Source organism: Equus asinus, chromosome 20 (genome assembly GCF_041296235.1).
Source record: "Equus asinus isolate D_3611 breed Donkey chromosome 20, EquAss-T2T_v2, whole genome shotgun sequence".
NCBI lineage: Eukaryota > Metazoa > Chordata > Mammalia > Perissodactyla > Equidae > Equus > Equus asinus.
The window spans coordinates 46216594-46233560 of NC_091809.1; the positions used below are offsets into that span (position 1 = coordinate 46216594).

At 40.9% G+C, this 16967-nt stretch overlaps 1 protein-coding gene across 1 annotated transcript; it reads left to right on the forward strand.

Moving 5' to 3' along the window:
• Window positions 1-6151: 6151 nt before the first annotated feature.
• Window positions 6152-16817, forward strand: MPZL2 (myelin protein zero like 2). The gene is made up of 6 exons (XM_014855589.3): window positions 6152-6545; window positions 7522-7688; window positions 7981-8191; window positions 10613-10760; window positions 13089-13162; window positions 14602-16817. Exons 1-5 carry the CDS (start codon window positions 6488-6490, stop codon window positions 13150-13152), a joined length of 648 nt encoding a protein of 215 aa, XP_014711075.2. The 5' UTR covers window positions 6152-6487; the 3' UTR covers window positions 13153-13162; window positions 14602-16817.
• Window positions 16818-16967: the final 150 nt, after the last annotated feature.

The following is a 16967-nucleotide window of genomic DNA, read 5'->3' on the forward strand; positions in this document are numbered from 1 at the left end:
TAGCCCAGAGCTCTCTTTGGAGGACAAATCTGTCGGTCCCATTAGGTACTGCACATCTCTGCTTGGCTGTCCCACAGGAACATCAAACTCAATAGCTCCATCTTCTCTATTCAGAGAAAGGCAGCCACTTCCACCAAGGTACCTATGCTAAAAATTTGAGAACGATTCCCCAGTACTTATTCTCTCTCACTTCCACTTCCAATTGTGTACCAATCTCCATCTGTTCCATCTCCTTAATATCTTTCAAATCCTTAACTACCCTCCATTCCTTCTGCCATTGTTTCAGTTCAGGTCAAATCATCTACTTGGATTACTGTTCTCAGAAGCAGACTTTTTCCTCTCCATTGTTTTTCTCCATATTGTAGTTGAGTGATTTTTTTTTTTTCCTGAGGAAGATTCACCCTGAGCTAACATCTGTTGCCAATCTTCCTCTTTTTGCTTGAGGAAGATTAGCCCTGAGCTAGCATCTGTGCCAATCTTCCTCTATTTTATATGTGGTTTGCCACCACAGCATGGCTGATGAGTGGTGTAGGTCTGCAGCCAGGATCTGAACCCACAAACCTGGGCTGCCAAAGTGGAGCATGCGGAACCTAACCACTAGGCCATGGGGGCTGGCCCCGAAGTCATCTTTTTAATACACAAATCTGATCACATCACTTTCTGCTTAAAAGTTTTCAATGTCTTCCCATTGCCTTCAAGATAAAGTCCAAACTCCTTAACTCTTATCAAGAGCCTTTAGGGTCTGGCCTCTGATTAGATTTGCAGCCTCATCTCTGGTCATTCATTCTCTTTTTTCCCTTTTTCTCTCCACCTACAATAGGATTCAATGGGTATTAGAATGAACAAATCTCTTTGAGCCTTAATTTCTTCATCTACAAAATGGAGACATCTGTTTATCTTGCAATTATAAAGATCAGAAATAATATATGTAACATGTCTACCACAGTGCTGGGTACAGAGTAGACACTTGATAAACGGTAATATGTTTTTGCTAATGGTAATTTTCATTTGTTAAAAACTATCAGTATTCTAAGGAATGATGTCTAAACTAGAATGATGTAAAATAATGAATCTCAAACACTTTATTACTAAATTTGGTGTTGTTGTTTACTTAATGCTAAGGAAACTTGGTGAATGAGGGAGCAGATTTTTGCCAACATTTTATTATGAAAATTTTCAAACATGAGAAAAGTTGGAAGAAGTTGACAGTGAATACCTGTATAGCACACCTACACTCTTCAATTAACATTTTACTATACGTGCTTTATCATATATCTATCCATTCCTCTGTCCATCCTTTATCTACTCACCTATCAATGCATCCTGTTTTTTTAAAAATTTCTTCTCCGCAAAGCCCTCCCACTACATAGTTGTATATTCTAGTTATAGGTCCTTCTAGTTCTGCTATGTGGGATGCTGCCTCAGCACGGCCTGATGAGCGGTGCTAGGCCCGCACCCAGGATCCGAACAGGTGAAACTGTGGGCCGCTGAAGCGGAGCATGGGAACTTAACCACTTGGCCACAGGGCTGGCCCCCTGCATCTTACTTTTTTGATGCATTTTAAAACTAAATTGCAAACATCAGGACACAACCCCCTATGTACTTCATCATTAATGAAAGTTCAATATTTGTTTATAACCCCTTTAAAAAAATATTGAAATAAAATTTGCATACAACCAAACACACAAAACTTATGTGTACACTATTCAGAGAGTTTTGGTAAATGCATAAATAAGCCTATGTAATCCAAACCCCTATCAAGATGCAGAACATACGCATCACTCTAGAAAGTTCCCTCATGCGTCTCTAGTCAATCTCTGTCCCCAATCCCCCAAAGGCAAGCACTCTTATGATTTTTTCCACCAAAGATTAGTTTTGCCTGTTCTAGAACTCGTAAGTGGAATCAAAGAGTATGTACTACTTTATGTTTGGCTAATTTTGTTGAACATAATATTTTTGAGATTCATCTATGTGGTTGAATGCATCAGTAGTTTGTTCCTTTTCATTGCTGAATAGTATCCCATTGTATGAGTATTCTAGAGTCTCCATTTTTCTGTTGATGGACCTCTGCACTGTTTCTAGTTTGAGGCTATTATGAATAAAGCTTTTATAAATATCCTCATACAAGTCTTTTTGTGGATATATAACAATTTCTCTTGGCTAAATACCTAGGAGTGGAATTGCTAAGGTGGTTAGCTTTATATGAAACTTAGCTTTCCAAGAAACTGCCAGACCTTTTCCCAAAGTGGTGAATGGGACAGTTTTCAATGTCTTAACTAAGTGTAATCACAAACAACTAAATTTACTGAGTGTTTTCTATGGGCATGAAGCTTCATTTAGATACAGTATGTCACCTGATTCTTATACCAAGCCTATGGGGCAGATATTATTATCCTCACTTCACAAGTGAGATAATTGAGGCACAGAGAATTAAATAAGTGCCCAAGGTCACACAGCTGGTAAGTGGTCGAACTTGGATTTGGATCTACGCAGGGCAGACTCCATCTCCTATGCCTCATGCCTCCTAGTATATACCAGGAAAAAAAGAAGTGTTCTTTCTTTTCTCATGAAATGAATTAATTTCCTTGACCTAATTAATTTTCCTTGAAAATTGGTCACAGGAACCAAGAGTTACTGTGTTCCTCAATAAACACAATAGAAATGTAAATTCTCCCCATGACTTAGATGTGGTACAGAGAGTGAACAGGGAGAAAACAAATGCAGCCACCAAGGACTTTATCCTCCTGGGAGATTCTTCAAAGTTATCTTCAAAGACATCCCATCTCTATGGCCCTGTGCAAATCCATCTAGTTTCTCTTTAGAAAAAGTGAAGGGTTAAACTTTCGAGTCTCTTCCTTGGGCTGGTTAATAAGAGCATGATGCCTCTTCTCTATAATTAAGGAAGGAGCCTGAGGCTTTAATGGAGAGGTGTATACCCTGCACTGAGGCGGAGAGATAAGAGGGCACTCCTCTCACAGTTTTTCTAAGCTGTTAGAGCTCACTCTCAGATCCAGACTTGCTTTGGAATATCTCCGGGAAACTTAAGGCAAGAAGGAGGACCAAAGTGAACACATCTCTCCTTTTGGGCCAAAAGTCCATCTCTTATCTAGGACTCTGACGTCCTAACTTCCCTGTCTCATCTTTGAAAAACTCTCTAAACCAGAGGAAGTTTCAAAAAAATAAAAAAGAAGAGCTATAGATGGGAGTTGTTGGTTAGGGAAGAGGCAAGGAGCCTTCTGAAAACAGGTATCAAGTTTGTACTTGGATTCTGGCTCCCAGGCCAGGGGCCTTATGAGAAAGCTGGTAGAGTATGTGGTGGTTGATGTCTCAAGGCTTTCCCTCAGTATTTTTTATGTTTCTGGGAAACACCAAAGTATTTCCACTCTTCTCGGGTCACCTGTTAGCTACCCGCACCTGGCGTACTTGTCAGGATCAAGTCCATACACCTTAGGATGGTGAATGAAGACCCTCAACAACTGGGCCCAGCCCCTCTCCAGCCTCTGGCCTGCCACTCTTCCCTGTTCCCTAGGTTTGAGGAAATCCTTGCAGGTCCCTGTGGATACCACATTTGCCCCCAAAGAAATGCCTCTATTTCTCCTCTCTTTCCAGAATCCCTGTTCATCCCGTTCCAAAGTCACAAATACGGCAATTATTTGTTTACATACACACTCCACCTCCTAATGCTCTTCAGACTGATTTTTTTTCCCCAGGCAGAAATGTCTTATTCTACTTTGTATATCTAGTCCAGCATATAACAGAAATTTAATAAAATTTTTCCTAGTAAGAAAGACATACGGACAGAAACTTTTAAGTAAACAAATGCTTTATTTGAACCACCGTAAGAGCTAAATTATTTGTTTTGCTTGTGTCACAGAATGCTATTTTCATCTCATAGTGAAAAAAAACATTTGTGCCCAGGATGTTAAGATGATAGATTTTACAAATACGGGACACAGGCCAGCTGTCCCGTATGTCTTTCGAGCCTCGGTGAGTTTGCTAGGGGCCAGGGTCTAGGCGGGCTTTAGCAATACTTCTGGGAGATGGGTAGGGTTCGGACAGATGGGCTGCTCTCAAAACCATTTGTATGCCACAAAGTTTAACGACAATCAGGACTTTTCTCTGGAAAAGTCTAGAAAAAGAGTGATGTCTCTGAAAACTTCACTTTTATTCCTTTTAATCTCCAGAACTCGTCTTGGTTTTCTCTTGTTTGCCTAGACACTAACTACGACGTAGGCCCTACCTAGATGCCTCCAGCTTTGATCAAAGTCCTGCTGACCAACTGACAGCCTGGTGACTCCTAGGGGCAAATGTCCCTGACATTTAGTGTCTTCTCTACTTAACCAATCCAGCCCTTGGTCTCCTCCCTCCCCACCCAGGGAGGGGAACTGGGTGACTCTGGAGCCACTTGTGCTAACTGGAAGGAACTGGGCGTTGCTGGGCCCAAAGCCAGGAACTTGAACTCTGCTGAGGAATGGGATCTGGGCGGCTGCTGCCTCTCCGAGCAGGGCTGGCAGCCAGCTCCGGGGTGTCTGGCTACCTCGAGGAGAGATGCTTCTGCTCTGGACAACAGGCAGCTTGTTTGGTTCTTCCTGCCCGATCGCTCTCCTGCTGCTTTGCACTGCACCCCTGGGCTTTGGTCACCCCGCCTCTCAGCAAAGTGTGCGATCTGCTGCAGACTTTAAAACCTCAGGCTCTACCTCTTCTTCCTTCAAAGCTGTGTTTCCCTGCAAGTTGAAAGCCAACAGGGAGGATCAAGTTTCCTTAACTCCTTTTCTTTCGGGCCCCGGAGCCGGACTCTTTGGACCTGCATACCAGAAAGGTTCTATTTTACCCCATCGCCATCCCCGGCATTCTGATTTTAGGTTGATCTCTGACCTAGAACCTGACAAAGAAGCCAAAGACTCCATTTTCAGGAACACTCATCACAATACATTCATGCTAGGACACCGCTCATCCTCATCCAGGGTGGCCCCTGGGTTTCCAGGTTCTCGTGAAACTGACTTTTGTTGTTGTTCACCTTTTTTAGCTCCGTGACCATCACTTCTTTCTCCCGCAGCTTTCCTTCTCTCGTTTGCTTTTCTTTTTCTTCACTTCTGCAATCTGCCTCTCTCTTGGTGGAATTTTTTCTTTTCTTTCCTCTTTACGATGTTTAGTTTTTTTCTAGTCAGCCTGATCTTTCCTCCCTCTCCTGGCAACCTCTCTGTTTCAGGGTTTAACTAGGAGATTTTATGAATCACCAGCGAGTTTCTAAGTGGTTAATCCAGGGGTAAGGGCAATTTGTTTCTGCTGAGGGTTAGATCCCTGATCAGGCCTACTCTTCACTGTGTGGGTAATCTTCGCCCTTCCTCCTACCACTGTTTCAATGCTGCTCCATTACTCTGCAACAATTACCCATCCTCTTTCCACACCAGGTGGCACCTTTTCTCATTTAAATTCCTCAACTCTTTAGATTTCTCAGACAGACGGCTGCCCTAAAAATCGCACATGAAATCTGCACAGAAAAGTTATTATAAAAACCTTTTCCTTAGGAGTCCTCTGTCTGACGGTTCAGATTAGCTGTTATTTTGTGGAAACAGCATTAGAAAATTTCCGGTTTTGCTACCTATTGGCTGTGCCACCTTGGGCAAGCCACTTACCTTGGTTCTTAGCGTCCTCACTGGTAAAGTGGGATCACTTCATGGGAGTGCTGTGGAGATGGGATAACAAGCAAAAAAGCACTTTGCAAACTGTATTGAGAGGGTAGGGTAAATGAGCAAGGATCGTGTCCGGATTCTTCCTTAAATCCTTCAGAGGGAAAGGATCATGAAATATTGAGATTTGTTTTGGTCAGTTTATTTTAGGTGGGTCTCAGGGAAAGCTGCAAGCTAGAAAAGGTGCAGAAATCTTTGTGCAGTAACATTTGGCTAAAATCGAGGGTATAAGCGGGAGGATTTTTTGTCCACAGAGGGTCCTAAGGCATTCTGAGCGTTTTGCAGTTGTTGCGAATCTGGTCTAGGCTAACGGCCCCAGGGAAGGGCTTTGGGAAGTGGAATGACTGCAAGGTGGTTTCAACACTCACTCCCAGGCAAACCTGAAGCCCGTTTAAAAAAACAGTGTGCGTGGGCCAAACCCAAACCCACCTGGGACGTTTCAGACTGGCACCACCTCCTCTGGCTGTTGCCGAGGCCATCCAGAGGCCAGAGCCCTGATTCAGTGGAAAGTAAAGAGAGGACTGCAGGCTTTGGGACTTTGTGCAGACGTGCTTGCAGCATGGAGGGCGGGAGGCAGGAAAGGAAGGAGGGCATTGAGAGCTGAGGCCCCACCTTTCATTCCAGCAGAGCGCAAGGCAGAGCAGGGAGGAGTCACAGGCCCGGCGCTCCCATAGGTGAGGGAGACTCCTCTCTCTGGGAGAACGCGGTGCTCACTGCTCCTGGAGTGGCCTTGGCAGGGGTGCTGGAGCCCTCGGTCTGCCCGGTCTGGTCTCTGGGGCCAGGGCTGGGTTTCCCTCATGTATGGCAAGAGTTCTACGCGTGCCAGGCTTCTTCTCCTTGGCATACAGCTCGCAGGTAAGAGCTGAGGGGCTTCCCTCGGCAGTTCCTCCTTCACTGCCTGCCCTCCAAAGTTAGCTACTTGTCTAAGAAGCTCCCGAGTTTTGTCTGGGAGCCTGAGCCACAGTGGCAGTTCGTTTTAGTTTTGACTTTACTGAAACTGAAGTTGGAGGGTTGTTTTTGGGGAACTGCTTTTGGACAAACAGGTTTAGGTGTGTTTCAGCCGCCAGTGATTGAGGCACAGAGAGGGCTTTCTAATCTCGGGTTACAAACCATTTTGTATGGCTACTCTCAACCTCCCGCTGCAGGCAGGACTTGGCACTTGGGATTTCTGTGTGTGGTTCTTGTCTGAGACTCTCGGCAGCTCTGGGAGAGCCGAGATCAAGGAGAGAGATCTGCCGTGGTTTTGAAACTGCCCCAACATGCATATTCCCAATGTAAATATCATGGTAAAAAATGCCACGTGGTTTAAAGGTTCTAGGGGCGCAGGCAAACATAAGCTATCTGGGGTTGATTAACTCAATTTCTGCAGAAGACTCGAAACAGTACAAAATCTACATAACAAGGACCCTTTCTGGAAACCTTACCTGCTGGGGGACCATTACACACACGATACATAATGCTTAATCTTAAGACATGCCTAATTCATGTTATGATTAGTTTTGGTTTTTTGTTTCTGCTTTCAATTTTATTTGCCGATGTTTATAGCTTGTTATAAGTTTTGAAGTGGGTACCATGAGGCCAGGGCATCACGCTGTGGAGAAAGTGAGAGCGCTAAGGCAGCTTGCTGTGTGGTATTTTTATTTGTTCTCTGGAGAGGGTCAAGGCTGCATACAGGCAGGAGTATGCAGACTCTGAGCGAAGTAAGTTTGAGAGCTGGGGCATCTCAGTTCTGTTTTATGCCGTACTCAGACATTTATTTTGGTAGTGTCAGCAGAAGTTCTCTTAATACACACCCCCTGTGAACTCTTCCTTTTCCTTTTCTTCCCGGCAGCTCTTTGGCCTACCGCAGCTGTGGAAATTTACACCTCCCGAGTGCTGGAGGCCATCAATGGGACAGATGTTCGGTTGAAATGCACCTTCTCCAGCTTTGCCCCTGTGGGTGATGCTCTAACAGTGACCTGGAATTTCCGTCCTCAAGATGGGGGTGCTGAGCAGTTTGTAAGTAGATTACTGTCATTTTCTAGAGGAACTTGGTCACGAAAATAAGTCAGCCCATTTCTCCTTGCCCTTCCTGTATTTTTCTTAGCAACCAGCATAGGGTAAATCTGGGAAACAATTCCTGAGACAGAGACTGATAGAACTGAGACACCAGTGAAGGCGAAAGCAAGAGGTTCTTTCAAGAGAGCTGCAGGTGGGGCGGGAGGCTTGCTGGTGTTTCTCTCCTGCACCCACCCTCTCAGCCTCCTTGCCCAGGTCTTGAATAGGACCCTCTGCCTTTTCTCCTTGCTAGGTATTCTACTACCATGTGGATCCCTTCAGGCCCATGAGTGGGCGGTTCAAGGACCGGGTGGTCTGGGATGGGAACCCAGAGCGATATGACGCCTCCATCCTCCTCTGGAAGCTGCAGTTTGATGACAATGGGACATACACCTGCCAGGTGAAGAACCCACCTGATGTTGATGGGCTGGTTGGGGAGATCCGGCTCAGCGTCGTACACACTGGTAGGTTGTGCGGGGGAAACGGTATGGGAAGTGTAAGAGCTTATAGAAAAGAGAGGGGCAATCTTTTGTGATGACTGAAGGAGCAGAGAAGGACCAGCCCTTTGGATTTGGAAACTACAGAAAGAGACTGAAGAGTCCTACGGTAAAAAGAGAAAGGCTTTGTTTGGCTGTGGAAAGAAACAGAAAGCAAAGGGACCCAGGGAATCTGCTACAAAAACGGCATTGAGATCATGAAAGGGAGAGGAAGTGACTCTCTGATATAAGGCTAACAATAGGCCTGTTCATTCACTCACTTATCCACGAGGTACTTATTTAGTACCTACTCTGTGTCAGGCACTGTCCAAAGCGCTTGAATGTACTATTGCGCTAATTCTCACAACCACCGTAGGAGGCAGAGACCGACCACGGGAGCTATCGTTTATCGATTACTTCCCATGCGTCAGGGGCCTTACATATCTTATTCGGTCATTACACATCCCATCAGCTATTGTGCTCTTAGTGCCCCCATTTTACTAATGAGGAAACTGAGGCTCAGAGAGGTTAAGTCACTCGTCCAGTCATGTAGCTGGTAAATGGAGTCACTCGGAACTCAAACCCAAGCATCTTTGACTCCAAAACTGTGCTCCAAACTAAGACATCGTATTGCCCGCAGTCCCACAAAGGACAACCTGGAAAACTGCCAGATGACAAAAAGCAGAGATCATAAAACTTAAGAGTTGTAAATTTGGGTTTGAGTCATTGCTATCATTTACCAGCTTAAATAAATCTTATTATTTTTTCTCCTGTAAAGTGAGAATAATATAGCAAGGATTATAGTGAGGATAAAATGAGACAATAAATGTATAAATTCCCCAAATACTGAATCGTATTGAAAATTATAACAGCTACCATATATTAAGTGTTTATTATGTGCAGGCGCAGCATGGAACAACCACACAAATAATTTTATTTTTTATAAGAACTCAATAAATGGATATTGTTATTTCTATTTTATACATTGAGGAAGCTGAGGCTAAAAGAAGTTAACTACCGCAAATCACACAGCTAGTAAATGGTGGAGCTGGTATTTTAACCTAGCTCTCTCTGGTATGTGCTCTTAACCAACACACAATACCACTACGCAAAATATATAAGCCAGTAAAGTGGGATGACTTCCTCCTTTCATTCCTCGTATCATCCTTCAAGGCCCTATCAATAGGGAGCTGTGTGACCTTGGAGAAGTCATTTGAGTACTGAAAGAAGTAATATAATGTCTTTGGACCTTAGTTTCTTCTGCAAAATTAACAGGTTAGACAAGAACACGTGGTTCTTAAACATACTGTGATCACTACTCTTTGGGAATCTAATGAAAGCTGTGGCCTTGCTTCCCACAAAATGTACACACATGCAACATGGCGTGGATTTTGTGGGCTTGTGGCTCCCTGCCCCCATCCTCTTTCATGGACTTCAGGCTGGGAACCCCTAGGCTAGACTTTCTCTAATGTCTTTTCTGGCTCGGAGGGTTTATTGAAGTTTAAATCAGAAATCAAGCTAAAGGGGCCGGTCCCGTGGCTGAGTGGTCAAGTTCACGCCCTCCGCTTCGGCGGCCCAGGTTTCGCTGGTTCGAATCCTGGGCGCCGACATGGCACCTCTTGTCAAGCCATGCTGAGGTGGCATCCCACATGCCACAACTAGAAGGACCCACAACTAAAAATACACAACTATGTACCCAGGGGGTTTTGGGGAGAAAAAAGAAAAAATAAAATCTAAAAAAAAAAAAGAAATCAAGCTAAAGACAAGAGACTCATGCTTCGCAGACTCTAGCCTGGTTTAGGAGCCTTCCCTCTTGCATCATTTATCCACTAGCTATAGTTACTGATTCATTTGCCTAGCTTCCCAGTGTACATGAGTTCTTTACAGGTAATGTCTTCTTTGGCTTTGTATTTCCATCACAGCGCCTGGAACATAGTAGGCCCTTAATAAACTTAAATAGATTACCAACTGAATGACAGAAATGCAGGGGTCAGGGAGAAATAGTCCGGGCACTAGATTTGATTAGGTCAGCAATAACCTTACCCCACTAGGTAGTTCAACTGGCCCAGTGGTTCTCAAAATTGTAGCATGCATCAGAATCTCCTGGGGGACGAGTTTAAACAGATTGCTGGGCCCCACCTTTAATTCACTAGGCTTAGGGTGGGGCCTGATAACTTGCATTTCAAAGTTCTCAAGTAATATTGTTGCTGCTACTCCTAGGACCACAGTTTGAGACCCACTAAAGTAGTCTGAAGGGCTTTCCTGCTGCTGCTAGAGTTTACGAGGTAACATGGTTAGGAGAAAGGATGATTCCATTTAATAATGGAAATGAACCCCATGTTATATCTTTAGATTTCATCATAGTCCTCCTCGTTTTAGAATCGTAACTTGACTTCTTTCTCCTTACAGTACGCTTCTCTGAGATCCACTTCCTGGCTCTGGCCATTGGCTCGGCCTGTGCAGTGATGGTCACAATAGTAATTGTGGTGGTCCTCTTCCAGCATTTCCGGAAAAAGCGATGGGCTGAAAGAGCTCATAAAGTGGTGGAGATAAAATCGTAAGGCTGGGCAGTTCCGGGAAAGTCTTCTAACACTCTTAATGGTGACTCTTGGTATTTTACACTGGTTTACATAATTGTTGAACAGATGTTCTTCCCTTTGAGTAAATCTTTTTTTAATTTTTTTTTTTTGAGGAAGATTAGCCCTGAGCTAACTACTGCCAATCCTCCTCCTTTTGCTGAAGAAGATTGGCCCTGAGCTAACATCCATGCCCACCTTCCTCTACTTTAAACATGGGACGCCTACCACAGCATGGCTTTTGCCAAGTGGTGCCATGTCCACACCCGGGATCTGAAGCAGCGAACCCCAGGCCACCAAGAAGCAGAACGTGTGAACTTAACCACTGTGCCACCAGGCCAGCCCTCCCTTTGAGTAAATCTTACGTAAAAGAATTCAGATTCACAGGACGGATAAATCAGGGCGTGCATTAGTAACTCTACAAAAGCTTTCTTAATTTTAAAGAAGATTTCATTATAGGCTTTCTTTATGATGAAAGATTTGATATTAACATCTAATTATGTAAAGCTTTTCTAGGATATTCCTTACTTGTAATGTAAAGCATACATCTGTAAGAATCACTGGGCAGTCAGCAGGGGCACTATAAGTGAGTGCCTAGGAAAGTCAGCCATGCTGATATAAGGTGCTCAATAAATATTTTTTTTATTGAGATAAAATTTACCTACCATAAAATTCATCTTTTTAATATTCCTGAAGTTGTGTAACTATCACCACTAATTCCAGAATATTTTCATCACCCCCAAAAGAAACTCCATACCCTTCAGCCATCACTCCCTATTTTTCTGTCCCACCTGGCCCTGACATACTAATCTGCTTTCTGTCTCTGTGGATTTGCCCATTCTGGACATTTCATATAAATGGAGTCATTCAATATGTGGCCTTTCACGCCTGGCTTCTTTGACTCAGTATAATGTTTTCAAAGTTCATTCATGTTAAAGCATGTAGTAGTACTTCATTCCCTTTTATGGCTGTATAATATTCCATTGTATATACATAGCATTTTGCTTATTCATTCAGTTGATGGACATTTAGGTTTTTCCCACTTCATTGGCTACTATGACTAATGCTGCTACGAACATTCATGTATAACTTTTTGTGGAGACATATGTTTTCAGTTCTCCTGGGTATGGAGTGGAACTGCTGGGGCATACGGTAATTCTATGTTTACCATTTTGAGGAATTGTCAGACTGTTGTCCAAAACAGCTGCACCATTTTACATTCTCACCAGCAATGTATGAGGGTTCCAATTTGTCCACATTCTTGACAACACTTGTGATTGCCTATCCTTTTGATTATAGCCATCTAGTAGTTTTGAAGTGGTATCTCGTAGAGGTGTTGATTTGCATTTTCCTAATGGCTAATGGCATTGAGCATCTTTCCATATTTTTTTTTTTTGCCATTTGTAGATACATTTATTCAAATATTTTGCCCATTTAAAAATTGGGTTCTCTTTTTATTCTTGAGTTAAAAGGCTTATTTATATGTTTTAGAGATTACAAAAGTGCCTTATTAGATACATGATTTGCAATTATTTTCTCCCATTCTGTGGGTTATCTTTTCACTTTCTTAATAGTGTTCTTTGAAGCACAAAGTTTTTAATTTTGATGAAGTCCAATTTATCGATTTTTTTTCTTTTATTGCTTGTGCTATTGGTGTCATTTCTAAGAAACCATTGCCTAATCCAAGGTCATGACAATTTATACCTATGTTTTATTCTAAGAGTTTTACAGTCTTAGTTCTTACATTTAGGTCTTTGATTCATTTTGAGTTAATTTTCGCATATGGTATGAAGTAGGAGTCCAAATTCATCCTTTTGCAGTTGCAGTTTTTCAGTCGTCACAGTAACATTTGTTTCTTTTCTTCAAGAAATATTTACTGAAGTAAATAGAATGATTTTAAGGAGCCTAATGAACCCAACTCTGAGTTTCTGGTTTGAATAGAATATAATCAATAAAAAAGATGACTTCTAGGTCAACATCACACTTTTTTCTTTGAATGAGGAGTTAGAGAATACTGATGGTAAACTAAGGTGTCTGCTTTAAATCGCTGGAGTTCCCAAGTTATATTCCCATCTAAAAATATTCTGTCAAGTGCCTAAGTCTGGCTGCCTGGGGCATGTGAAGGCACGAGCACCATCACTTAGATGGCACTAGTGGTTTAGCTCTCTGTAGGCTTGCATCTACTCCCAGATGCAGGTAATTCTTCCCAGAATATGGCGGGGAAAAGACCTCACCCGCAGCTTTTTAACATTTGCCCCCTTGTTTCTCGTCTTGTTCACCTGACACTGTTTTCTGCTGCTTTGTTACAGAAAAGAAGAGGAAAGGCTCAACCCGGAACAAAAGGTCTCCGTTTATTTAGAAGACACGGGCTAACACTCAGACGGTGAGATTCACAGATGGGTTGACTTCTTTCCTTAGCATTCCTGTCTGGCCCATCTCTAATGAGAACCTCCCGGACTTGATGATTTTTGGGTGTTTTCTACATGAAATTAGAGGAGCCGTGTCAGGGAGAGAAAAGTCTTCTACCAGTTTTATGGATGGCTTCCCCTTTGAGTGTGTTTCCTGCAAAGGATCAGGAAGTTAGACCCTACTACCATTAAAGCTGAGAGAATCCTAAGATTATTTGGGGCTTTGGGGTTACATTTACCACCACCAAGAATAATAAATTAACTTTCAACATGTAAATAAATCTTTATTTTTTTAATGAAAGAATATCTGCTTGTTTTATTGTAAATCAATCATAGCATTAAGAGAGTGATTCAACAGATATGCCTGTCATTTTGACAGAACTTTTGTTCTATTTGAAGTTGATTTCAACACCTCTCATTTTATTATTGGGACTATGAATTGAATTTGAGTAGTGTGTAATTTTGTTTTTCCAGTTTTCAGGTTTATTATGCTTAAAAGGTGGGATGATTTATTTTTCATATGATCAGAATTTCTTCATTCACTGAAGTAGGCCCACTATTACTATTTGCAAAAAGAGTCATATTTGTATAGCCTAAAGCTCCAGTGGAAGACCTCAAGGATTTATAAAATAGAATATGGAGAAAAATGACTATTGTAAACCCAGAAAAACAAATTTGGTATCACAGAGGTTTTCCCAAGGGTTATTGTCTTGTTAGAAGCAAGTAGAGTCTCTATCAAGTCAGGGTCATGGAAAATAAAGACGACGACTGCTTTAGAGTAAAAGAAATTTAAGGAACTAACATAAGTATAATGTGTGATCCCTGACTGGATGGATACCAGTTTGAACAAACTGGTTGTAAAAAGATTTGGGGGAACAATTGGGAAAGCCTTGAATATGGATAATAATAGGGAATTATTATTAATTTTTATTTGGTATAATAAGGGCATTATTGTTATATAGGAAAATGTCCCTACTTTAAAAATACATATTGGAGTATTTAGGAGTAAAATGTCAGTAATTTGTTTTAGAAACTTCAGTCAAAAAATATATCAAATAAGGAAAAAATTCTTTAAAATTAGGTGATGGATGAATTCCATACACTGTATTCTCTACTTATCTGTATGTCTGATTTTGTTTATAATAAAAGGGAGAGAGAGAGAGAGAGAGAAGGTATAGATCCCGTGCAAGGCAGAGGCTATGAATTAAGGACACTGACTCTTGAGAACTATGCAATAAGGATGAGAAAACTTCTTTTAAAAGCTAAATTAGGGGGAGCACAAATACTTTTAAGAATATTTTCCTTCATAATGGAGAACCAATCTAACAATATATATGTAATTCATAATGCCAGGTGCTCCTATTGCACTTTTCTCAAATGCGTTATCCATTTAAACTTCTGTTTTGTATTTCAGGAAGCTGAAGATTTCCAAGCCCAAGAACCCTAGAATGAGTTGAAGTTAATGGAAGCTTTTCTTTGACTTTTCCAGTTGAGATGTGTCTTCCAACCAGCTCCGCAGTACATAACCATCTAGATAAGCAACATCTCTCCGGAGCCAGCCTAGGGCCCTCTTGAGCAGATACCAACAGACTCATATACAGCTCCATTACTAAGGTTTTATTTAATTACAGAGCGCAAATATTTTTCAAGTGCTCCTTAGCTTTTGTACACCAAGAAGCCACATTTTTGCCTTAAACACTCCTTGTGGATTATTAATTGTATATACATACATTGGCATCAACTGGGATAAAAGCCAACTTGTCATGACATTTCCTTTAACATAGTTTCTTTAGAGCAGCATTCTTGCTACTGAAGTTAATGTGTTTACTCTTTCCTTCTCACACTCTCAGTTAAAAAGGTGAGCTAATCCTCCCAGCTGTTTTTGATTGATTAACAGACAATCCCAAATTCAAACTGTTAAAGAACAGTTTGATTTTTATGGCTCTTAAGTATGAGACACGTCTTCTTTTATTGAATTTCTTTCAACATCCTAGATGATAGGTTGTTTTTTTTCTCTTTTTTTCAATGGATCCAAGGTTTACAATAGCACAAGTCTAAATCACAGAGTAACTAGAAAAGGTTACGTACATGCTAATAGATTGACAAATGCCACTTCTGGATGAATTGCTTGTCACCTTTTTTCTGCATTGTGAAAAATAATCAACAGTGTGGGTCTTTCATTAGCAGTGAACGGCTTTTTAGCTCACCATCTTTTCTCCTGCAATTCAATTACCTACAACAACAGAGCAAAGTCTGTGCTCATTTGTAGACTGGAATCATTAAGCAGTTAAATAGAAGGATTCTGAAATAGTATGTCACAACTTAACAAATTTAGGGCTGGTGAAAAAAAATCAACCCTAAATGATGATAATTTTGTAGTGTTACACAAAGCTCCGAGAACTGGAAGAGATTATGTAAATTTTTTCTTTTTCTTTGCTTTATTTTTTGTTTTAATTTACTTGCTTATTTTGGAGGAGGAAGGATTTGGTATGGGGCAAAGAAATATCAAAACTAACAGAATGAAACCAACTTTCTTCTTTCTTCTTTTATAGCAGTAGATAAAGCAAAATTCATAAGTGAGCTATGGAAAGAAGAGTGTCTCTAAAAAAATGTCTAGTTTCCCAGTGTCTTTCCAAACTTAAGCCACAGTAGCATTTATTCAAAGGATAGAAAACATCTAAAAGTTTAGGCCTCTCCAAAATCTTTATAGCCTGATATTTTCAGTTTTCACCAACTGGGCTGAAGATGTTATTTCTTTTAACAACTGGAATTTCCAAATAGGTTATCTGTATTTAAAGATGCTGAACTTTGATATTTTTTCCAATACTTAAAAAAGAAACTGGTATAATTTACACGTGAACCTTGATTCTGAAATTCATTCCATACCTGTCTCATTTTGCCTTTTACACCAAGAAGCGAAGTTTAATACCCAGTTTTGAAGCTAAAAATTAGATTTAAAGCCTATGTTGCCTTTAATTCACATTTTCTATTTTTCTTCAAAATTCAGCCTTTTAAACTGTAACTGGATATTTCTTCAAATAGATGACGTGGCTGATGTTCTATTAAGTATAATGAAGTAGTTAAAAACTCATGGAAAGTCTTTCCAGCAAAACTTGTAGCTTGTGTCTTGGCTAAATACTCAAGGGTTAATACTGTCCTGTTGTTTAGTGTCTTCTTCCTAAAGAGAACTTTTGTATTGTAATTTATTTTTTATTGTGCCTTAAACACTTATGCAAATAACCTTTAGTAATAAAGAATTACCAATTATATGATACGCTTATATACAAATCTAAAAATTTTACATAGCAAGTAACAGAAAACAGATGGGTATATATTTTATTTTCATTGAAAAATTTTCTTAGAGGCAGCCTGGAAGCAATAATGGATAGAATTAGTTTCTACTGGATAAATAAACCTAAATGGATTTCCCCAGAATTTTCACATTGCATTGTATAACTGGGAATTTGGCACAACAATTACTTAGTTTGGGGACTCTTTCCAAGGAACAGTGTCTATTCCATTTGGTCCTTTTATGTTACCTTCTTAATAGAGAAAACCACCAGGTTTCAATTCTAGTAAAGGAATGGGAGTTGAAAAATGGAAAATTATTAAATTTTTCTAAAAGCTGAAGTATGCTTTTTCCCTCTCTTGCTTTCAGTAAATATACATCGATTCCAGGAGACTAGGTGGACTAATGATTAAAGCAGGGTATCATCTAATCTCTTTTTCAGAAGAATGTGACCCCATGTCTTCATTTCACTTCAAGCAAGGTGAAAACAT

Excerpts from the sequence above, each read along its gene's own strand:
- MPZL2 (XM_014855589.3), top strand. The coding sequence starts at position 6,488 with ATGTATGGCAAGAGTTCTACGCGTGCCAGGCTTCTTCTCCTTGGCATA. Across the intron at positions 6,546-7,521 it reads CCTTGGCATACAGCTCGCAG|CTCTTTGGCCTACCGCAGCT; the intron begins GTAAGAGCTGAG and ends TCTTCCCGGCAG. Across the intron at positions 10,761-13,088 it reads AAAGTGGTGGAGATAAAATC|AAAAGAAGAGGAAAGGCTCA; the intron begins GTAAGGCTGGGC and ends GCTTTGTTACAG.